Source organism: Acomys minous (assembly GCF_964271855.1).
Source record: "Acomys minous genome assembly, chromosome: 1".
In the NCBI taxonomy this organism is placed as follows: domain Eukaryota; kingdom Metazoa; phylum Chordata; class Mammalia; order Rodentia; family Muridae; genus Acomys; species Acomys minous.
In genome coordinates this window covers 86560301-86585901 of record NC_140483.1, presented here as the reverse complement: position 1 = coordinate 86585901, position 25601 = coordinate 86560301, and the positions used below count along the sequence as shown (strand labels likewise).

The following is a 25601-nucleotide window of genomic DNA, read 5'->3' as shown; positions in this document are numbered from 1 at the left end:
GTGAAATTTCAAATCCCCAGGGAGAGCATCTCAGATGGGAACCTGAGTAACTGTTGCTGGGGGATGGTCTGATGTATTTTGCTGCTAAGTTTAAAAAAAAAATCCCACTTTGAAAGGGAAGAAGATAGAGAAATGGCAAAGATCCCTGGGCTTAGGGGAAGGAGAGAGAGAGAGAGAGAGAGAGAGAGAGAGAGAGAGAGAGAGAGAGAGAGAGAGAGAGAAATCCTGGGAGGAAGAAATGGGGGAAAAAAAGATGAGGAGAGGTTCCAAAAAGGGAAAGAAGAAGGCCACCATGGGTTAGATGGAGGAGAAGCAAATGACTGGTGTGGATTGAGAATTCAGCTAAATGAAAAACTTTAGCAAGTATTTGGGATTATGGATGGGAGGTAGCTTGATAGAAGTTATTGGAAGCAGTTGGCATAGAATTGGTGCAGGGATCCCATACTTGCCCCGCTTTGGGAGGTAGTTTAGAATATTAATGTCTGAATTGCCCCAGGCTAATTAAGGCTATTTTAAAATACAACCAGTGTCAGTGTCTTTATTGATTGCTAGCCAGGGCTACAGGTAATATAAAATAATTCAAAAACAATAAAATGTCATCAGGACATTGATGGAGATTGAACCACTAGAAGGAGACCAAGATGGCAGGTATTGCACCACATGACTAAGATGTAGGCCAGGCCAGCATGATCAAGTTAGAATAGATTAATATATGCCCAGGTACAGTGCTTGAAGCTTGAAATAAAAATAAAAGGTCCCCGTGTCAGTATTTGGGAGCTAGGATGGGCATAGAAACTTCATACTTTTATAGGTATTGATGATATTTATTTATCTTAATTTTTAATTTTTGACATTTATTTATATATATTTATATACATGTGTACATAATGGCCACAGCACATGTGGGGAAATAAGAGGGCAACTTAGGAGAGGTAGTAGTCACTTTCCAAACTGTGATTTCTTGCTTTAGAACTCAGGTGTTCAGGCTTGGGAGCACAAAAAAGATCCAATGACCTATCTCCTTGGTTTATTTTGTGTTTGAGGCTTTTGTTAGTTTCTTTTTTTCTTTTTCCTTTTTCTCCTTTTCTTTCTTTATTTTTCTTTTTAAAATTTTTATTAATTAAACATTTTTACATATATATTACATGTATATTATATTATTACACATATATACAGTTTACAACCTAAAGCAAGAAGAACCATGGCACAATCAGGAATTATATATATGTTACATTCTTAGTATTTTGGCTATTTGTATTTGACAGTCTGGAAGAAAATATCTTTCATGTCGTGGTACCTCTAAAATTCTGAATATCAATCAGGGTCCATCACATCTTGTCATTATCAACTTAAAACACTTATCTATTCCTAAATATATCTTAATCCCTGAACAACTAAGTTTCAATTTAAAACTAATCTGTGTGTTCTTCAATTCCATCAGAGACTTGAGAAGGAATAAACTTGGTGACTTGAGTATGCTGGTAGTGCATGTTAGTAGCTTTCACATAATAGAGATTTTTGGGTGTCTATTCAGGTAGAAAACTCTGTCATCTTCTACTTTTTTCTGTTTTTAAGTGTTAAAATATTTATTTGTGGAATTATCATTCACCAGAAAAATGAGAACAAAGCATAAATATTTAAATGTTCAAAATAAGGAAAATAAGACAAGTATTACAAGATGTTGGCATGAAGAATTGCCAAGCATATCAAAATAGAATCCAAGCCAAAATTCAGGAAAAGATCTGTTTGTCATAATATTGAGTTTAATTAAAATTATTTTTGAATTAGCTCTGAGTTTTAGAGTAATTGTAGATTTGCATTGATTTATTTTAATTACCTACATTCTTCGAGAATCGTAATAAAATATACTACCAATGTTCTGAGATGACTTAGTCAAAATAATGAGTATGTCACAATCACAAAGTTGACGCTTCCTTTGCTCCTGTCCTCCTACTATAATAGTTATTTTTTCCTCTATTAATTTTGTAACTACAACAATGATTTACAAATAAAAAGTATTCATTTAGTAGTCTATGTAATTTTATATTTCCATTTGGTGTAATTTACTGGAGATTCATCAACTCCTGTCAACATCAAAGAAGATGATGAGAGTCAAAGAACCTCCTTATGGAGATGTCTTCAAATGTGGCAAACAAACCCCTGGGCAAAAATGTCTGTGTTTCGGCACAGCACAATTCTACCTAAAAATGGGCAGCTTGGATGCAGGCAGAGTTGATAGCCAAACTCTGCCAAGATAGGGTAAACAAGTCTTCAATAGTTCCTGATGCACAAATGTGTCTATGAGATATATTGGGCCAGAAGTCTGAAGATGATGTTTGAATGTTATAGAGAGCTTTTGGTTACTGTTCAAGGTTCAATCCATCTCTGTCTTCTTCTCACTAGGGTAGCTGCTAACCTGCACTCTCTGTATACTAAGGTAATTAATTTTATTCCTTCTCAGGTCTCTGATGGAGTTGTAGACCAGGTAGTTTGATTTTACAATTAAGCTTAGTTGTTTTTGGGTTAAGATATTTTTAGGTCTATATAGATGTTTTAAATTTTTTATTTTGACAAGGTAATTAAAGGATTTTTTTATGTATTGTGTATGCAAATGTTGTGTAGCCATCCTAAAGCTCCTGATCCTCCTATTTCTGCTTCCAGAGTTGGAGATTTTAAATATAGATCACCAAGTCCAGCCATGATTATGTTATATTGAAAAAGAGAAAGAAAGAGAAAGTTATTTTAACCATCTCCCTTTACAGCAATACTACTTTTGTCATCATTTACTGTGATGCATTGTGTGGGTCAAATTTCCTCTTCTATATTAGACATGTTACTGAATTGCCTCAGGCTAAGAGTGTCATAATGTACTATATTTTAACCTTTGAATTTTAATTTTTTTATTTTTTACAGATCATTCAATTTATTCTTGATAACTAGTGGGAAAGTTTAAGCAGATGTTGTGGAAAAATTAGCAAAATATAACTGTACTTTTTATAAATAACTTAAAAATACACTTTGTGGACAATTGTTTAGCAAAATGTTTATATTCATTTTAAATTGTATGATCTTTGGAAAGCAACTAATTCTTATTTATTTTGATAAATAATATATTAACATAATTACTCATTTCCCATCATATTGATCTAGCAATATAATTGTAATTAACATATTGGTTTTAATGAATATCTGTTAAGTACAAATGAAATACAAAAAATTAACTCAGAATATTTGTTTAAAATTTTCTAAAATCAACTTTTGTCTAATTTTTCTTATGCTATTCTTGTTCAATTATTTTTAGAATTTCACACATTACTTTTTTGCCAAAACCAATATATTTCAATATGCATGACAAAAATGGAGCAGCGTTTCTTTACATTTAGAATTACATTTAAAAAACCTAACAAAGTCTATAATGTATTTTTTATTATCTTTTAAAACATTATTCCATACACATGTTGTTTTCAAAGCTGCATTACATAAGTTCTGTCTCATTTTGCATTAATATTGGGTCATTAGAATTACTTTTAAATTTGAAATGTCTCATTGTGATCTCCTTTATATGCTTTTTATACCTATGACATATTGAAGGAATATTTCTGTTAGATCACAGTCATTCAGAGTTCTTGATGAGTAGTGTAAAGTACGTTCTCAGTAATGGTGTTTGCAGAAAAGTTGCAATTCCGCATTCTTAATGAGAAATTGCAATCCTTCAGAGTCTGGTGGTAAATCTCATGAAAGATTTGATATGTGGAGTTATTTCATAATTTCTTATAGATAATTTGATTTTTTAATGAAATCAGATAATAGATTCATATACTGTGAAAATTATATTTCAACATTTTGGTAAAAATATTTATAAGTTACTCAATAAGTCCTAATAATTTATTTGTTATGATTTTTATAATATCAAAACAATTCATTATTGAGAAATTTAATAAAACATAAATTCCAGTTGAAAAGGAGTATTATCTTAACAATTATATTTAACAACAAAAAATTTAGACTATATGCTGATATGTTGAATGCTTCATACTTATTTTATATCAGGGCTGTATAAAGTTATTTTTTGTAAACATTTAATGAACTTTGACCATATTTTCAAATACAATAACACATTTCATTACTCTTTCTCTCTCTTTTTCCATTACATCCCTTTCTCCTAGAAAAAAAATCCAGTACTACATAATTAATGTTACTTTTCTGTAATGTCTATTACCCACAAATGGAAAAATACTGGTGTTTTCCTTTTTGAGAGTGTATTATTTCACCCTGATTATTTTTGAGAACATTTTAGGTTACATTTTATTTTTAATAAAAGTTTAACTTTACGTTAAGCTTCTGGGATTTATATGAAATATGCATGGTAAAGAAATATATCAAAATTGCCAGATGACACAGCTATTGAATTTAAGAATATGGGAAACATCATAAGTTTTAATTATTTTTGTGTACTACAAGGGTTGGAGGAAAACTAATGTCAAAATACAAAAAATAGGTATATGAAAAGATATTTAGACAAATGTCAAGAAGATGCCGTATGAACATACTTAAACCAGGATTTAAATATGCATGGGTATTTTAAATTTGGACACTATATGGATGTTTGGTTGTTCTAAATCCTTATTTTATTATTTTAAATTTTAAGCAATTTTAATTTTAAAAGTTCACCATCTTTTAAAAATAACATGTATTATGATACAAAGTAAAATTTTTTCTTATAAATTGTTCAGGGTAAGTAATAATAAATAGATGATGGTTAAATTGCTCACCAGGATAGAAGATCTTGTCTTGAAGCACAACCATATGAGTTATTTCCTAAAAACTATGGTTGATGAACAGAATTAACAGCAAAATTTTTCACACGATTTCCTATGTGCTCTGTTGTATGTGCATGATTGCAGTATCATGCATATATCACACACACAAACACACATATTAAATACTATAAATAATAAGCAGAATAAAAATTGAATTTATACACACAAAAAAGAATATAAAGATAACTGAAAAAAGGTTTAATCAAATGTGATAATTGTACTTTCATACAAGCTCTGGTGGTATTTTTTTTCAAATGACACAAATGTATTCTTGCAAAGGATTTTTTTACTTATTTCACATCTTATTTATCATTGATATATAATTATTCTTTCTATTATATCTGTTGTATTTGTGTTTTGCCTGTCTATAATCTATCTATCTGTCATTTATCATAAACTCATCAGAGAGCTGAGTAGTAGCTTAGAATTTCTTATTATGCATAATAGTCCATGGTTAGATCTCTACCACATGCATGTGTGCATACCCTCACATGTGCATGTGCACGTGCACACACACACTTTAAACAATATTCAAGACACATTTTGAAATTATTGCAATGATGAAATTTTCATATTAATTTTGACCATCATAAAGTAAATCTAAAACAAAAACAGAGCTGCTTATAAGTCATACAGTGGAATCATAGGATCCCTGTATTATTTCTTAACTATGTGTTATATAATAGCCTTTCCTAGTTAGAGTAAAAAGCCTAATAATTCTCTTAGGAGATGTTCAAAAATAAATGAAGAATATTCACAACAAATTCATGTAGAACATCTCTCAACCAAAGATGTTGTGACTTTTATTATTATTATTTCATTAAATTCTTATAAGGAGTTCACTAGATTCAAGAATGTCAAAATGATAAGTCCAATTTCCATTCATAAAATAACTGTGCAGATATGGAGAAGGTGAGATTAGCTAGTGTGTCAGAGTTTGAATGCATCTTCACACCAGTGGATTCTAAACAGTGGAAGCAGGATGGGTTGTGTTTTAGTGGTAATTGAATATAGCATTAATATTTAATTTTCAATTTGTATATTCCCCTGTTTCATCAAGGGGAATATTTGTTGTCTAAAAACATTGTTTATTTGTTATTATGAAAAATATCCCCCTGCTTATTCAGACTTCAAGCATAAATAAATCTTTCTAAATCTTAATTATTCAACATTTCAGAGAGTAAATACTTTGCACTGACATTTTGGCCAAATGATTTTATAATATTGGTGTCACTTATTATTAAATATTTTCAAGTTTTAAAAGAAATTTTATTTTGTGTTTAATTTACCTAATAAAATAGAACTTTAATAATTGTAAGATAAATCTTATTATAATAAAAGGAGGGGAAGTTTTCCGTCCTGGCATGACCATTGCATTAACCAGTTAACTGGAGTTTTTTTGAAATGGAAATAAAAGAAATAAGCCAGTTAAATGATAATACAATTTGATTTATCTCAATGTCAGTTGTCAATCAAGGAGATTGTTAAAGGAATATTACAGCCTTCAGGGAGATTTATGAATGCAGTTTTAAAAAATGGTTCTTCATTTGAAATTTAGAGCATTTCAATCACATCATTGCTGAGCTACAAAATACAATTAACTAGTTTAATTGTATGACAAATTAAAGGTTTTGTTTCCTTATTCCCAGCTACAAATGCTGTAGTTATGTTTGAAAATGTTGTCCTTTATGTGTGAATTTTTTTCTGTTTTCTGTTTTAGAAATATACAGGATACTAAAGATTGTGCAGGATTAATAAGAAACAAACACATTTTGATTTCATCATTCCTGTTCCTCTATAAAATGACAAATGGAATCCAAATGTACACCAGAATCAATCAATGGATGCTGGTGATTTTTCTCCTATGGCCTTGGATGAAAGTGGCAGAGACTTTGAAAGATGAGAGGGCTCAGAGAGAAGCATCTTCTCCTTGGAGAGCTAAGCGTGGCTGGGTGTGGAACCAATTTGTTGTAGCAGAGGAAATGGATACAAGACAACACATTGGCCGGGTACCTATTTTCTGAAAGATTTACAGTAGATGAGTTTATAAAGATGTGATATAAATGGGCTACAAGAGCCAGATGATTTCCACATATTCAACAGAACAATTAAAGCCATTCACAGGCATAATATTTGTATTTGCAAACATCTAATAAACTTGAAGAGGGAAGTCCAATTTTTAAATTTCTCTATGTTGTTCATCAATGTGCTGTCTCTATATCAGAATCTAGAATGTAATGATGTTACTGGTTGAAATGGATTAAAGCAGCCACAGAGTCAAATATTATTTCTCAACTTTGTTGTGACTATACTGATAAGCTAAGTAGCTGTTGACTTGTCCTAATTTATTTTTAATGAGACATATAATTCCCATATTTTTTATTGGCTCAGAAACTTCAGGAGCCTACATACAACCTCTGATTAATGAGTTCAAGAGTAAGGAGTGATTATTTTATTTTTTAACATAGAAGTATATTTAAGAAAACTTTCTTAGTGAGACAGAATATCTCCAATTTATTATTATTATTATCATTATTATTATTATTATCATTATTATTATTATATAGATAGATAGCTCTACATACATATAATTACAACAACATGTACCTTTTTTAGTACTTTTGTTCTAAATACATATACTGATATGAGTTTTCTTCTAATAAGCTGACAGCAAATTTAAGTTTAGGAGCAATGGGTAAAGCCCTAAAAATTCACTTTCTTTGCTTAGTCCATTTGTGAGAGCAAAATGTTAACCTGGTCCTCAGAATCGACCAACAATTTACCTATCTTAACTGTAAAATGTATATAAGTAGATTCAACAACATTTTTATAAAACCTTCCTGTGTGTGCTATTCACAACTGATATTTTGCTGGTCTCATTATTTTCTAAGATATCTGCAAGCAAACCACATGCATATTTATTATACATACATGACTAGTTCTGCATATTATATTCTTAGTCCATTTTAACTGATATGTATATACATGTTTATCTGCTTGTTTGTATATGTACCATATGCATGCCTGGTGCTTATGGACACCAAAAGTCATCGGATTTCCTAAAACTGAAGTTAAATATTGCTTTGAGCCACTTTGAAGGTTCTGAGAACCAAATAAAAATCCACTGAATAAAAAGAAAAGACTTTTAATCACTGAAAATACTAGGACATATTAACCTGCTTTTCTAAATGATAACGTGTGCCTGTGAATCATGCAAATAAATTTTTATAAAAAAGGAAAGTAATCATAAATACAGATGTTTGTAATTGAACAACTAGTAAGAATAAGATGTAGCGGGGATGCTCCAAATTTGATGACTGTTAAAAGAAGGGAACTCATTAAGTTCAATTAGGTAATATTTTACAGTTTTACAGACTTGCCAACATGACAATATTTAATTACTTTGTAAAATATATTTTTCTTAATAAAGCATATATCATAACTGAGTGCCCAATAGGCAGGGTTTAATATAACTTGAATCTCGGGATACCATAAGGCAAACCAACAATCAATAAAATATTTTGAGCAATATACAGCCCTAAAACACCCAGCACAATGATTTTTGGAAATAATTTTAGAAATAGATGCATAATATATTTGTTTGTCTCTAAATCTAACTTCTCTGCTATCTGTTATTGAATAAATTTTCACATTACCAAAATTATATAATTTAAATTATTTTATAAGTTGATACTTTGACTGATATGTAAGTTTATGTCCATTATTTTCTTAGCCTATGACATAGTAAATGTCACTTTATAAAGAGTTAATTATATCAAATAAAAGAGTTACAGCCAGAAAGTCAGGTTGTTTGGTAGGTTCTCCATTTCATCATATAGACATGATACTGAGTAAAGCAATAAATTGATTGTATAAGCTATGCTATTGTTTTCTGCTGAATATCTTTTCTTTCTTTCTTTGCTTTTTTTTTTTCTGAGACAGGATTCTCTGTGTAGCCTAGCTACTCCTGAATTTTCTTTGTAGACAAGGCTGGCTTCAAAATGATAGACATCTACCTACCTCTGCCTCCCTGATTGCTGAGATCACGGATATGAGCCATGGCACTCATAGATGAGTTTCGTAATTTTAAGGTTTTAACTTTCTCCTTTTCTCCCTACCTCTCTCCGGATTCTCTTCCTCCCTTCATTTATCCCTCAATTCCTTCCTCCATTTACTTCCTTTCTTCCTCCTTTCTTTCCTTTTTCCCTCAGTTGATATAATGAAAACTCACAAGGTGATTAAGTTTGATGGCACACAGCTTTAATCCTAGCATTCAGATTGGAAAGTCAGGTAGATTTCTGAGGTTGCAGCCAAGTTGCTCTGCAGAGCTATCTCCAGCACAGTCAAGGGAACAAGAAAGAAAGAAAGAAAAAAAAAAAGAAAGAAAGAAAGAGAGAGAGAAAGAAAGAAAGAGAGAAAGAAAGAGAGAAATATTATATAAAAGTATTCACTTGATACTGATTATAGCACATGGAAATCACACATCACAGATCAAGCTCCAAGACATTGATGCAAAAAAGAATATTGTAGAATTATTCACCTGATACTGTTTGAAATAGATGAAAATAACAAATATCAAAATTATTTTTTATATGTCTGAAAACTAAATTGATTATCTTTACACTTACAGCTCAGATCTGAGTTAGACAATGGAAACAACTCTTTCCAGTACAAGCTACTCGAGACTGGTTCTGGGAGCTTCAGCATTGATGAACAGACAGGTGACATATTTGCCATAAGGAAGCTCGATAGAGAACAACAATCTCTCTACATTCTGAGAGCTCAGGTAATAGACACCACTACTGGAAAGGCTGTGGAACCTGAGTCTGAATTTGTCATCAGAGTTTTGGATATCAATGACAATGAACCAAGATTCCTAGATGAACCTTATGAGGCCACTGTACCTGAGATGTCTCCAGAAGGTATAGCATATTAATTTATGTCAGAGTTTTACTAACAAAGAGAATTGATGTAAAATTCTGAGTATATATTTTGTAGTATGTTTTTCTACATCCATAATAATTCTTCTTTTGACAAAATTTTAAGTAAAATATTTGAAAAATTACATAATATAGTAACATTTTATAAGATGCAATTAGAAGAAAAATTGTAACTACTGTCTAATGAACTCTATGTAGTTAATATTTTATTTATTGTTCACTCAGTTCTTTGCACTTCTTACATACATTTTATATATCAAATATGACATTATTTATATGTAATGCTGGCCTTTGCATTTATATCTGAAATGAATTTTATTTTAAACTTGCACTTACAAGTAGAATTGAGGTAAAATATCTCATTCTTCCCATTTGTATTCTGTACTGTATAGATATTTTCATTATTAAAATTATGTTTAAGAGTTTAGATTTATGCATTTGATTAATAAATTCCATAATATATACTTGATGAATTAATGAAAATAATTTATACAACAAAACTACTATAGACATCAAAGTCAAGAAATACAAAATTCAAAGAATGCTAGAACATTTACATACAGTTTTGCTTATTTCAAGTTGCTTTTTGATGTTATTGCCATTAAAATCTTAAATATAGCGAATGAAGAAGAAATGATTGCAATTGAATAAAGTAATCAACTATTTTGAAGATGAAAACTATCTTTGCAATCACGGGAAGTTACGATTATGAATAAGTTCATTTATTACATCAGTCTAAATTTGAAAAATAATATACAGATTTATTTATTTAATTTAAACATCTTTTTAAATGATAAATATGCTTTAATTGATAATAAATTACACCAACATATTTTGAAGTTTATTTGTAGAAAATTTACATAATTATATATTGATTATGAAATACATATCCAATTTTATTATTTTATGATTCTGCACTTTTTACATACCAATTACAAATTAATAGTAACATTCTGTAACATAATTCTGTATACATAAAGAAATTTAGTTGCATGCATATGAAAACAAATTTTGTTAAAATGTATTCTATATTCCAATAAGTTAAGCATTTTTATAGCTAAACAAACGTGTTTCTGGTGGATTATTAAGTATTCATGTACTCCATAATGATCACAACTTGAATATACTACTTTTTTATTTTTTACATATACCTTTATATTATACACACACACACATATATACATATACATATATATATATACATATACATATATATATATATATACACACACACACACATATATACATATACATATATATATATATATAAAAGAATATATATTCTTTTAATATATATTAAAAGAACTAGAAAAAGAAAGAACACAGCAAAGAGAACCTGAAACAAATCAGGAATTATATAAAAGTTACATTCATAATATTTTGGCTATTTGTACTATGCAAACTTGAAGAAAGCATTTTTTTCTATCTTGTTGCACCTAAAATTCTGAATGGAAAACAGTATCTATCATATCTCATTTTTATAAACCTATAACATCTATCTAGACTTAAAAACATCTTAACTCCTAATTATGGTACAATGTGATGCTTTTAATCTTTCACACATTTTATTTATTAACCACTCACTTCCTTTAGTAACATACAGGGTTTTCAAAATCATATATACATTTGAAATTTTTTTCAAGCTTGTGCTTTAAGTGGACCGTAGCTACACTTGTGTGTGTGTGTGTGTGTGTGTGTGTGTGTGTGTGTGTGTGTGTTTATTAGTTACACTGGACTAGTTTTTTTCTCCTTTCTACACAAAATTTCTAGAAATTAGTAAATCATCATTTGGAAATATTTTCTAGCTGATGTTGAATATTCATTTATATATCATTGTGATTGACCTTAATAATGATTTCTTTTAATCACCTTCCTTTTTTAATGATGCCTCTCAGTTTCCACATAACTATTATGTCAAAGAGAGGCAGGAAATTAGAAATAGATTATTTTGGACAAGAAGGAATGGTCAGGTGTTAAAGAACTGGCTATTCTTTGAAAAGACTTGATTTTGATTCCATAATCTATACACATAGGAGCTCATAGCATTCTAACACTAAGTGCATTATGATATCCTATTCTATCTTTCAGGGGTACCAGGTACTTGATTATTGCACAGGTATATGTATGGTCAAAACAAAACAAAAAAATTAATTCACATAAAATGAAATTTGTACCTTACTTATGGGCAGGAACCCTTCTATAATAGGGAAAATATTTCAACATAGAAATACTGTATGTTTCATCTTAAATAAATTAATATTTCTAGTAGAAAAATCTTTATCTACATTCTTATGCACTTAAAAAGTAAATAGAACCTTCCAAATCTTTCAAAGCAGAAGATACACTAATACTATTTTTACTTACATCTTCATCGTGATGATTTTATTATGAAAGCATAAGATGACTTGTGAATGACACTTTGTTGACTTTACTTATTAAAGACAGATATAACAGAATTTCACATTTGGAATATCAATGGCTGGGTAGATTGGTGCAGACCTTCAAACATATCACTCATGAGACAGAGACAAGTACATGTCCATTAGTTCAAGTCCATCATACTCTACACCAAGATTTCCAGGCCAATCTGGACAGGTTAGGCATTATTTCAAAACACAAAGTAATTGTCATGTAACACAATGCAGACCTGTAATATAGAAAAAATTCTCTTACTTTGAATATTGAATTGTTTCAAACAAAGAAAATATTTACATATTAAATGCCATTTTGGAATACATGGTTGAATCACAGCAATCAACAACAAAACAAATAGTAGCACATATGTTTATTGAGGTGCTCCATAATAAATATACACATTAATTATATACTGCTATACTTATAGATTGCTGAATTCCCTATGGCCGTAGTGACTAGTGTGCATGTAAAAATTTATCACACTTTTCTATTTTTGTGTTTGGTTGCTTCATATCATTATGAGAAGATAAACCACACTGTGGGAGCTGTCACACCACAAGCCAATATGGTTCTGTATTAGACACTAAAATTTATAGTTGGGTGGAAGTTATTCATTCTTCAATAAAACTCTTCAGTGATCATTAATGTCAAATAAATCCACATTGACAAAGTTACAATTTCCTTAAACTAGGTTATATCCAGTTCTTATAGAATAAACTTGATACATTAAGAAATTCTGTTATTGATTCTGGCACTAATGATTCTCCTAGTCATCAAATTTTATGTAGCTTATAGAGTATAAACTTGTAGCATTTCCTCAAATACAATGATTAATACAAAATTGTACATATACTATACATATTTTCTCTAATTCTATACAATCATGACATTTTTGATAATTCATTTTTAACTTTTATTTAAGTAATTTATTCAGATTACATCTAATTTGTTATGCCCTTACTTGTATCTTCCCATTTCCCCTCCCTCCCTCTTGTATCCTATTCCCCTTCGATAAGTCTGTGACAGAAGGGGACATCCTCCCAATCCATATGATCACAGGCTTTCAAGTCTCATCCAGGTAGCCTGCTTACTCATCCTCTGAGTGCCACCAGGTCCCACCATCCAGGGGGAATTGGTCGAATAAGGGATACCAGAGGTCATGTCAGAGTCAGTCTATGGTCCCCACACAAGTGGGGAGAATGTCCTGTCCATTGAACAGATCTGGATAGGGGTTTTAGGTTTACTGTATGCATTGTCCTTGGTTAGTACAATAGTTTGAACAAAGGCCCCTGAGTACAGATCCACAATCCGTAATTGTCTTCTTGTAGCTTTTTAGGACCCTCTGGATCCTTCTATTTCTCTATTTTCCCTTTCCTCTCTGACCTGGAGTCTTAAAAGAAAATACCTATATCTACCCCAATCTCCAGCTAAATGAAGATTTTCATGTGACATCTCTGTTGGGCTAGTGTCCAATTATAAGTGAGTATATACCATATGTATCTTTCTTGGTTTGGGTTAACTCACTTAGGGTAAACAATACTAGTTCCGTTCATTTGCCTGTAAATATCAGGATTTCCTAGTTTTTAATAGGTAGTTTTACATAGTGTAAATGTATCACAGTTTCTTTATCCATTCTTCAACTGAGGGACATCTAGGTTGTTTCCGTGTTCTGGCTATTACAAATAAGCCATGTTTGAGCTTATGTCCTTGTTGTGTGGTGGAGAATCTTTCAGGTATATTCCCAGGAGTGAAATAGCTGGCTATTGACGTAGCACTACAGGCAGTTTTCTGAGAAAGCACCAGATTGATTTTCAGAGCCATTGTATGATTTTGGACTCCCACCAGCAATGAAGGAGTGTTCCCTTTTCTCCACAACCTCATCAGCATGTGTTGTCACTTGAGTTTTTTAACTTAGCCATTCTGATGGGTGTAAGATGGAATCTCAGAGCCGTTTTGATTTACATTTATGTGATAGTACGGACACTGAGCATGTCTTTAAGTTTTCCTTATCCATTCAATGTTCCCCTGTTGAGAATTCTTTGTTTAGTTCTGGGGCCCATTTCTTAACTGGAGTCTCTGGTTTGGTGGTGTTTAATTTCTTGAGCTCTTTATATAATTTGGATATAAGTCCTCTGTCAGGTATAGGTTGTTGAAGATATTTTACCCATCTGTAGGCTGTCACTTTGTTCTGTTGACAGTGTCTTCTGCATTACAGAAGCCTCTCAGTCTCATGAAGTACCATCTATTAATTGTTGACCTGAGAGCCTGTGCTTTTGGAGTTCTGGTCAGGAAGTTGTCTCCTGTGCAAATGAGTCAAGGATCTTCCTCAATTTTTCTTCCAACAGATTTAGTGTATCTGTTTTTTTGTTGAGGTCTTTAATCCACTTGGACATGAGTTTTGTGCATGGTGATAAATATGGATATACGTGCAGTTTCCTACATGTAGACATCCAGTTAGACCAGCACAATTTGTTGAAGATTTTATCCTTTTTCCACTGAACAGATTTGACTACTTTGTCAAACATCAAGTGTCCATATCTGTGTAGAGTTTCTTTTGAGTCATTGACCCAATCACATTGGTCAACCATTCTATTGCTATGCAAGTACTATGCTGTCTTACTTACTGTTATTCTATAATACAGCTTGAGATCAGGTATAGAGATTGTTTTGGAGGATCTTTTTTTGCACTGGATTAATTTATCTATTCTAGGGGTTTTTTCTATATGAAAAAGAATTAATCTCTCAATGTCTTTAAAAATTGTGTAGGTATTTTAATAGGAAATGCATTGAACTTTAAATAGCGTTTGGTAAGATGGCTATTTTTACTATTTTAATTCTACTCATGCATAAACAAGCGAGATCTTACCAACTTCTGATGTCATCTTCAATCCCCTTCTTCAGAGATTTGAAATACTTTCAAACAATTCTTTCCCTTTGCTAGGTTAGAGTAACTCCTATATACTTTATATTGATTGTGGTTATTATGAAGTGTGTCGTTTCCCTAATTTCTTTCTCACCATGATTGTCAATTGTATACAGGAGGGCTACTGACTTTTTTAGTTAATTTTATATCCAGCTACTGTGCTGAAGGTGTTTGTCAGCTGTTGGAGTTCTCTGGTGGAGTATTGGGGGCAACTCATATACACAGTCATATCATCTGAGAATAGGGAAAATTTGACTTCTTTCTTTCTTGTGTGGATCCCCTTGATTTCAGTTTGTTGTCTTATTTTTCTGGCCAGAACTTCAAGAACTATATTGAAGAGATAGGGAAAAAGAAGACAGCCTTGTCTAGTCCCTGAGTTTGTTTGGGTGAAAAGTTCTGTAGATATCTCTTAGATCCATTTGATTCATGACTTCAATTAGTGCCATTATTTCTGTTTAGTTTCTGTTTCATTTACGTAACCTTTGGTGAAAGTGTGGTGTTTAAGTATCCCATTATCAATGTGAGGGGATCAATGTGTGGTTTAGGCTTTCCTAATATTTCTTTTATAAATGTGAGTGTCCTTTTATTGGGGGCATAGATGTATAGAATTGTGAATTCATCTTGATTGATTTTTCCTTTGATGAGTATGAAGTTTCCTTCCTCATCTCTCTCGATTAATTTTGGTTGAAAATATTTTTATTAGAAATTATATTTGGTACACAAGCTTGCTTCTTGTGTCCATTTGTTTGGAATAACTTTTTATAGACTGTTACCTAGAGGTAATATCTACCATTGTGGTTGATATATGTTTCTTGAATTTGGAAGAATGTTGGGTCTTGTTTATTCTTCCATTCAGTTTGTGCCTTTTTAAAATAGAAATAAGACCAATTATGTTGAGAGATATTAATGACCAGTGACTGTTATGTCTCTTGATTTTTCTGTTACTTACAGTAGAGTGTTTGTTTGGTTATGTTTTGCAACAGTGAAGTTATCTATTTCTTGTTATTTTTTGTCATTTTTCACTTTTGATTAGAGTTTTCCTTCTAGTAACATCTGCAGGGCCAGATTTGAGGATAGGTTCTATGTGTCTTTGTTTTTGTCATGCAATGTCTTGAAAGTTTCTCTGGGTATAATAGCCTGGACTTGTATCTGTGATCTCTTAAGGTTTGCAGGACCTCTGTCCAGGTCCTTATGCCTTTTCTGCTCTCTGGTGAGAAGTTGAGTATAATTCTGATAGGCTTGCTGATATGTTACTCGGTATTTTTCCCTTTCTGGCTTTAATATTTTTCTTTGTTCTGTACATTTTGTGTTTTTATTATTATATGGCAGGAGGATTTTCTTTTCTGGTCTATTCTATTTGGTGTTCTGTAGGCATCTTGTATGTTTTTAGGCATCTCCCTGTTTGAATTGGTAAAAGTTTCTTCTATGATTTTTTTAAAGATATTTTCTGGGCCTCTTAGCAAGGCATCTTATCCTTCCTTAATGTGTATTTTCCTGAGGTTTTGTCGTTTCATTGTATCCTTGATTTCTTCGATGTTTTGAGTCAATAATTTTTCAGATTTAACATTTTTTGATGGTTGCTCAAGTTTTACAATTGTGTCTTCTACTCCTGAGTTTCTTTCTTCCAACTTTTGAATTCTGTTAGAGAATATTACCTGCTTTATCTGCTTTCTTCTCAAAGTTCTCTTCTTCCCAGCTTTCTTCTCTCTTTGCTTTTATCTTTGTTTCTATTTTCATCCTCAGATCTTGAACTGTTTTATTGATTTCTTTCATCTGATTGTTTAAAATTTCCTGAATTTCTTACAGTGCCTCTCTATATGTCTCTTTAATGTCTTCAATCTTCTTGGCTGCATCTTCCTGCATTTGTTTATAGATTTTGTTTGTTTCCTCCATTATAATTTTAATTACGGGGGCTTTGAGGTCATTGTTTTGTGTTTTATTGTGTTTGAGTCCTCAGGATTGAATTCTTTGCTTTGCTGTGATCTGGTGATGGCATATTGTTTTGGTTTTTGTGGTTTGTGTTTTCATGCTGGCCTGTATTCATTTTGCTGTCTCTGACACTGGGAGGTAGTTTCTCTTGTCCTTCACTGGTCTTTGAGAGCACTTCATCTGTGAGTTTCTATAGGTCAAGTGGGGATCAGGAAACCCTTCCCTTGACCAGGCAGGTGACCTGGTTTCTCCTCTAAGAAACTTTGCTCCTCACACTGGGCTCACCACTGAGTCAGCAGAAGCAGGTGCTGATGCTTTCCAGCCCATTCATAACTTTGAGGTAGTGTAGATAAAGCTAGATTTCCTGGCTTTGCTTGAGCTTTGAAAACCCTCACCTCATGCAATGGGCCTTTGGGAGCTTTGGCTCAGTCTACCACAGAGTGCTGGTATCCTTGCTGGCTTGTTGCAGTTGGCTAGGCTTCTGCCTAAATAAGCCAGGCCATGGGCGGCTAGGTTGAGTCTTGCCTAAAAGAACAGATACTGCCCTAAAGTGTAGCAGTTTTCTACGTTTCAGCCTCATCTGTCCAGACCAGTTCAGTCTAGTCTGAGTACAGGAACACCTGATGGGTCGTGGCGGCTGACTAGATTCTGTCTGAGCTTGAGGGAACAACTCCCTTGTTTGGGGATGCTGGGCAGGTTTCTGTCAGATCCCCTCAGGATGGTTCTGTCCACCCTAAGAGCATAGGATCCCATGCTGATCTGTGGAGGCTGGGTAGGCTTTTGCTGTTCAGTTCAGAGTGGTTCAGTTCTGCCCAAGTATGTGGGAACAGTATGCTGCAGCAACTGGCTAGGTTTCTGCCTGATCAGTTCAAACTGTGCTGCCTTATCAGTTGACCTGAGAGTGTGGCTATGGAGCTGTAGCTAAAGATCATGGCCACAGCTACTTGGGCCCCTGTGTGGGCTATTGGTCCCTCTGTGGAGTGGCAAGGTGATCTGAGGTAAGATCTATCCCAGACCCACACTCTTTGCTCTGCCTGTGCCAGCAGATTCTGACTTCATATCAGTTAGAGAAGGAGAGAAAAAAAGCATGGCCTGCCAGGCTGTGCTGAGCTTTGAATATTGCTCCCTCGTGCTTGCAGGCACCTGGGGCTTTCTGTTGGTTGACCAGGCTGTCTGAAGTCAGATTCCCCTGTTTTTCTGAGTTTTCCCTAGGCCAGCAGCTCCAGACACTGATGCTTCACCACAGACTGTCCAGTCCCAGATACCAAGTCCATGAAACAGAGTGCAGCTGCAGCTCTCCTGCAGGTATGCATCTGGACTCTTGGGGACAGGGACAGTAGGATGGCCCGAGGATAAACACACCTGTATTCTTCAGTGTGTGGTCCCCTTTCACCAAGGGCTCTTCAGGTCTTGTGGACTGTACTTCTGAGCCAGGCCCCTAGTTTCTATTCTGCAGATCAGATACTGTGTTTGTTGGTTGCCACCAATTTGGATCACTTGTGTTGATAATTATTTAGCCTATGTATCAATCATCACATTTTAATTTAATTATAATAATCTCACCTGTGATATAAAAATGAAATAATTTAATCAGTTTCCAAAGAAAAATAAGCTATACATTTCTCTGAAAAACCTAGTATAATTTTACATGTTGTACCATTGACATAATAGGTTTTTGTGCAAATAATGTGATAATATGGATATATTCTAATATTTTATGACATTTACTTTCACAAAAGCATTTAATGATAGTGGTAAGGATTCAATATATAAACACTAAGATGTAATTCTATTTTACAACAGTTGTCAATCAGTCATCATTTTCTTGTAAATCCATAGTATTGCTTTTTGAGAAATAGAACAAAGTTAAAACCATAGTAGGCACAGAATTGTATTTTTTTTTATTTAGAAAAATTATGTTCATACTCCACAAAAAATGTAATCACTATTGACAGAGAGAGAGAGAGAGAGAGAGAGAGAGAGAGAGAGAGAGAGAGAGACTCAATAATTAAATAAAATGGACAATAATTTGAAGGAGAGCAAGGGAAGGAAAATTCAGAGGAAGGAAAGGGAAGATAAAATTATTTCATTGTATTATAATCTCATAAAAGAATTCAAAACTATATTAAAATTGATCACTGATGGAATTACAAAGTCAATTTTTACTATTTTATATTCTAAGAAGTTTTATCCAAATAAAAATTAATTTTAGAAGTGTTTTTTCACTAATTGTTCACTTAAAATTAATCCATATGTATACATTTTCAAATTTTAGGCCAAACATGACATTTGTAGAGTAGAACCATTGGAATCATAGAGTATCAATCCAGTATTAACTTCTATACTGAATTTTCATTCAATTTAGCTAGGAAAATAGCTCAAATTTGTGGGGAATCTAGCCAGGATCCATGTTAACATATTTTTAGATATTATATCATACACATTTACACATAATAAAAACATGTGTGATATAAACCATACCCTTATATACATAAATGATACCTATGTATATAATGACATAACCCTTCCATCCTTGTAAATGTAAAGGTAGGAAATAATAATTTCTTATCAGGAAACAAATGTCAATTTGTTTGTATTTAACTATTATTTTCAGGGAAGTCTCTCAAACAAATGATCATTTTCACTGAAGGATACATTAGTTTCCTCATTGTAAATTATCCAATTATGTATGACTGATATGGCTTATGCTTAACTAGAGGAGAATGTAAAAATTATTTTCAAAGTTAAAAATATTTGGAAATGCAAAAATATAGAAAAGGACATCATATTTTTGGTGCTTCTAGACTGATAATCTTTAAAGCTAATATCTGGAAAATATGATTAAGAATTAAGATAAAATATACCAAACTGCATAATTTACCACTTTTTTGTTATATATGTGTATATATGATGATAATTTTGTGTGTTACCTACTATGTTTGTCATTCAAAAATGGAAGAACATTATTTCATTTAATATGATTATTGTGTTTCTTTTAGTGAATGGATTTCATTATTGAATACGATAAAAGTCTGAATCTCCAGTTAATATATCATTTCTTTTTAGGAACATTTGTGATCAAGGTGACGGCCAGTGATGATGATGATCCTACAACTGGATATCATGCTCGGATTCTGTATAACTTAGAACAAGGCCAAGCATATTTTTCTGTTGAACCAACAACGGGTATTTGTTAATTTAATAAAAATATAAAATTGCAATCTTTTATGGTTTTCAAAAGAAAAAATATCAGCACGAATTATCTGGTTATAAACATGTCAATAGTAAATGCCATGTTTCAAAATCATTGGATCCCAATTCGTAATGATCATTAATACCATATACATTGTTTCTATGATTCAAAGACTGAATTTTCCCTATCTATATAGCAGAAAACTATATCAACTAAGCAAGGACCATGGGGCCCCACATATCTAAATGTGTGATATAAAATATCATAAGAAAACGTATAATATGTGGAGACAAATTACAGAAAATTAAACAGATGTCATATACTAAAAGAATGAAAGCAGCTTAAAAGTTCCCACGTTCATTAAACATCACAGACTTGAAGCTAAAATCCACAAAGATACATTTGCATTCCTCTATAGATGTCTAAGATTTACTGTATAATATTTTATGTGTAGTATCACAAAGTAATATAGTGCCGTCAAACAGAGCTGTGTGCTTTGCATATTGTTTTCTTTATATTTTATTTCAAGACATGATGATTTTATGTCATTTTTATAACTTAAGGAAAATTAAAAGAATTTTGATTGATACAAAAAGATTGTTGTACCTCTAGTTTGACTCAATCACTTAAATATCGTTTAAATAAGGGGAATTCTCATGCTTCTTCTTTTGAAGTATATAATAATACAGTTAGTTACTATTGTAAAGTGATTGAACCCATGGCTTCACACATGCTGGAAAGAAGCTCTGAACTTTATTATAAATTGTAGATATATCCATTTACTACATAATATGTATATGACTCAACTTGTTTAAGAATATTAATTATTATGTTCCAAACAAAAGGCAAGACATTACAGATCTTCCTCTTCAAAAAGTATAGGCTTTAAATATTTGACACCGTAACTAATTATTACCAAATTTTGCAAGTAGGCAAAAGGACAAACCTCTGTTTATTATTAAAACACAAAAATGCTTTAAAAAATTTAAATATAATTTGTTTTGTTAATTACTTAATTTTTCCATTCATTTGGGAGTCGCTTATGTCAGTCTTTATCAAGGTTTCTTGAGGTTAAAAAGTTAATGGAATATGATGTTTTGTATTATTGGGGTGGTAACAGCCAGATTTTCTAAGTTATTATGCAAGAGAGATCTTGTTTTATTTCATTTTAATAAATTTTAATTGCACTAATATTTTCTTTCTTGTTTTAAGTTTTTTTTTTTTTAGACAGGGTTTCTCCTTGTAACCATGGCTATATATCAATGTTTTCTATTAATGTATTTTGACCATGATTCTCCTTTCTCAACCCCTCTCAGAAACTCCTACCTTGATTACTGAGCTAACAGAGTTCATATGTGTCTTTTGCTTTACCCTTACATGCCCCCTGTGTGTGTGTGTGTGTGTGTGTGTGTGTGTGTGTGTGTGTGTGTGTGTTTGTATCTTTATGTTGGCTGCTTGAGCTTCCATAGAGTTTGTTTCATATTTTATTTTATTTTATTTTTTAATATATTTCATTAATTTATTCATATTACATCTCAATTGTTATCCCATCCCTTGTATCCTCCCATTCTTCCCTCCCTCCCATTTTCCCTTTACTCCCTTCCTGTATGTCTGTGACTGAGAGGGACCTCTTTCCCCTGTATATGCTCAAAGTGTATCAAGTCTCTATTTTAATATTCACAGTAATGCACCACTAGAAGAAAATCAGATTTGCCCTTTGCCAGTAGGTATCAACTGCAATTACTTTCTTGGGTTGTGTTGAAACCCTGTGTCTACTTTTTTCTCTCAGCATGGTACCTATCTTCTTTTACTGGTACAGGTGTGATGCATATTGCAATGGTCTCTGAGAGTTCATATGTGCCTCAGTCTTGTGGTGTCTAAAAGACACAGTCTCCTTGAATTCTTCCATCCAAAACCTCTGGCTGTTTCAAATTCTACACAACCTCTTCTGTCTAGAACTTAAGCCTTGAGGAAAGTGGTTTGGTGAAGACATCCATTTACAACTGATGGTTCTAAAGTCTCTTCTAGACATTGTCTGTGTTGTAGATCTCTGTGTTATTTCCCACTTAGTGCAAGAAGAAACATATTTGATGAATTTTTAGCAAGGCACTGATCTATAGAAATATCAATATGTCATTTAGTTTCATTGCTGTGTTCTTTTATCCAAATAACATCAGTAGCTTTTCTTCTATCCTTATGGCCTATCTAGCCTCAGGTTTTTGGCTCCTTTGGCAATGGTAAGTATGGGCTCCATCTCATGAAGGGGCCCTTAAGTATAATTATAAAAGGTCTTTGGTTATTCCCACAACATTTATACTACCATTGCATCCATATACCTTGCATTCAAGTTACTATTGTACGTTATAGAGTTTTTAGCTAAATAATACTATTTAGTAACTTTCTCTTGTGGTATTATGCAAATTAACTTCTACCACATGAAAACTAGTCATTAGAGATAAAGCATTTACTTAGGCCTTTAACAGTAAAATGACCTTAACATAAGATTGTAGAGAGCAACCCACATCCTTGTAAAAGGCTGTGTTATATAGGGGTCAGTGACTTAACAGTATTAAATCCCTAAACAAAACTCAAGATTTTTCTTGCAGCATTTTCTCTAGTGTTACAGGAGCTTCCATTTAGATTCTTTTGGTTGATATATATATATATGTTTTAGGAAGCTTCTTTCCACTTGGATTTCAAATGTTTTGGTGCTAGTAAATTATCCTTCTTTCCAATTATCTTCCTTATTTAATCTTTCACTTCTAGTTCCTGCTTCATCTATCTGCAAAACTACATGATATTTTCTCTTTTTTAAGAGATCCTCTCCTCCACAATAACCATTTACTAGGTAACTAACCTCTGTGATTATTTGTATTGTAGTGGTCACCTTGAAAGCTTAACATTCTCATATAACAGATAACATTATATTTTCTTTTGGAGTCTGGGTTATCTTGCCTAGGACTTTCCACGCAATTCTATCCCTTTTATGAAAATTTTATAGTTTCTATATATCTAAATAAAAATTATCCAAATGTAGTTTCATTGTTTACTCTTCAGTCAATAGAAGATAGTTCTAATTTCTGGTTATTATGAATAAGACATCAGTGAAGATGAATAAGCAAGTTCCTCTGTTTTAGATTCTTGTTGTACATACATTTAAGAACAGTATAGATATTGATTCCCAAGTTCAGGAGGAAACTCCACTCCAATCTCCACAGTGGCTGAAACAGTTTGTACTCCTACAATAACAAATAATTTACTCCTTTCCATGCACTTTTTCCTTCATGTACTATTGTTTATTTTACTAATCTTAAAATATCAGGATATAAGTCCTTCTATCATATACTCTTCTTTGTAGAACTCTGATTTTGTCTTTGGCATTATATCACATAATGTAGTTTTCAAAGTTTGTTCCTGTGAAATTGTAAATAATAAAAACTATTTAAAATTCATAAACATAGGCTTTTACATCATGGTATTTACAGCTATCTAATAAACATATAGATATCAATAAGTACTGATTGACTATGTTTAATCAGCCAGTAATTTTCAATTGAATGTAAAAGTTAAAATGAGAAAGAGAATGTTTGCATAATTTCAGACTTTCTTCTTAAGGAACAATTTGCTGAACAGAGGATGATGACCCAAGTGCTGGTCAAAGGGCAGAATAGATTAGACTGTCATTCTTAGTGATGGAGAAAGTATAAAAGATATTCATTCTTAGGTTGAGAGGAAATTGAGGCTTCTACAATACATAGATGACACCTGATATCCTTTTGCATTAAAAGTATAGTCATATTTAGTGATTTGATAAGAATTGTTGAAAAACCTTTTGCTTAATTTTACTATTATTGCATATTGCTATGTTAGTAGCTAGCATATGAAAATGAGGATTACATTTTTGAATGATTAAGCAGTTAGCTAGGAAGAGGTGATCGGTAATAATAACTGTGGTTGTGTTACTTTTTTAAAAAGGAGTCATAAGGATATCTTCCAAAATGGACAGAGAGTTGCAGGATACATACTGTGTAATAATTCAAGCCAAGGACATGCTTGGTCAGTCTGGAGCCCTGTCTGCAACAACAACTGTATCAATTAAGCTGTCAGACATTAATGACAACAAGCCAATATTCAAAGAAAGTAAGTAGAATCTGTCTTCAGTTTCCATTGTATTTTATGTCATTTGAATATGCACAGATTAAAGTCTACACTCTACACAGAGATCACTAAGCTATAATCAAAATACACGGGGCATTTCCTATGACTAGTAGGTGTAATCCTCTTCATTCCTTATAATGTTCACATTGTTCAGTGGTCTTCTACCTAGTAACAGACTCAGATTCCTTGAGGGCTGTTAGCTGGGAAACCATATTAAATCCTAAGGATGCCTGCTAATTTTTGACTGACCGCACATCTCAGAAGCATCTAGTGGACTGAATATTTCTCATGATGACATTTCTATACATAAAAATTTTGCCTCTATTCCTATTTTAATAGGCTCTTGTGATAAGAGTGGCACACTAAATGAGACATGGTTAAGTCTTTGTGTCAAAGTTTAGTTCTATCTGCAAGTTTGGTTATTTCAGTTATTTCAAGAAAGACATTCATAAAATCAAAATAAATTGACATGACTACATTTTTGGAGTTCTTTTGCATTTCTGAATAATTTAACAAGAAATTTAAGTTTTAATTTTTCTAGCAAAAGAAAAATAATTTTTCTGTAACCATTTCTTGTATACATTAAATCATGTGAAGTTTAATTTTTTTTCCTATTTCTCAGTTAATTTCACATAGGACCAAAAATAAATTTAAAAGAATGTTCAATTATCAAGTATAATACTAAAAGAAAAATTGGTAAGCAGTAGACAAAGAATGAAGAGACTATAAGACATATTCATCAACCACAGCATAATTTCCTAGACATTGATTACCGATTTGCAGAAATGAAAGTGCCATTATTTTGGCGTTTTTTATACTTTTAAGCTTTTTACAGGTCTTTTTATTTTGTAATGTTTGTCTTTTCTTTGTTACTTTGTTCTGTTTTTTGTATTTTTAAGCCTGGTCTCACTACGTAGGGGATGATTTCTTCCAACTCATGGATACTTTTCTGTCTCAGTCTTCCTAATGTGGAGAATACATACTGAGTTATAGCACTTAGGAAAATTATTATTTTATTCCCTGTTCAGCTCTTGCTCAGCTTTCCACATTCCTCAGAAGTGATTCTTTTTGCAATTTTCTCTATGTAGTTTTACTTGCAATGACAGGGTGACATTTTACCTAGTTGTTAAGCTGTTTTGGGTTACCAATCAATAGACATGGAAAAGTTGAACTTTCAAGCTTGGCGTCACTCATGGTTTTATTATGTTGATAGTCACAGTCGA

General features: G+C 32.2%; 1 protein-coding gene across 6 annotated transcripts in view; it reads left to right on the top strand.

The window, feature by feature from the left end:
- The window catches only part of CDH19 (cadherin 19), an 83564-nt gene that overhangs the window by 12016 nt on the left and 45947 nt on the right, over positions 1-25601 (top strand). For 3 of the 6 annotated variants that reach the window (XM_084779972.1, XM_084779971.1, XM_084779975.1), the window contains 5 exons: positions 6541-6829; positions 9451-9742; positions 18240-18332; positions 20094-20213; positions 24196-24360. In XM_084779972.1, the coding sequence (XP_084636098.1) occupies positions 6541-6829; positions 9451-9742; positions 18240-18332; positions 20094-20213; positions 24196-24360 (959 nt within the window). Of the gene's footprint in view, positions 1-2403; positions 2438-6540; positions 6830-9450; positions 9743-18229; positions 18333-20093; positions 20214-24195; positions 24361-25601 lie in introns of those variants that run through there. The other 3 variants (XM_084779974.1, XM_084779973.1, XM_084779976.1) reach the window with 3 other exon arrangements.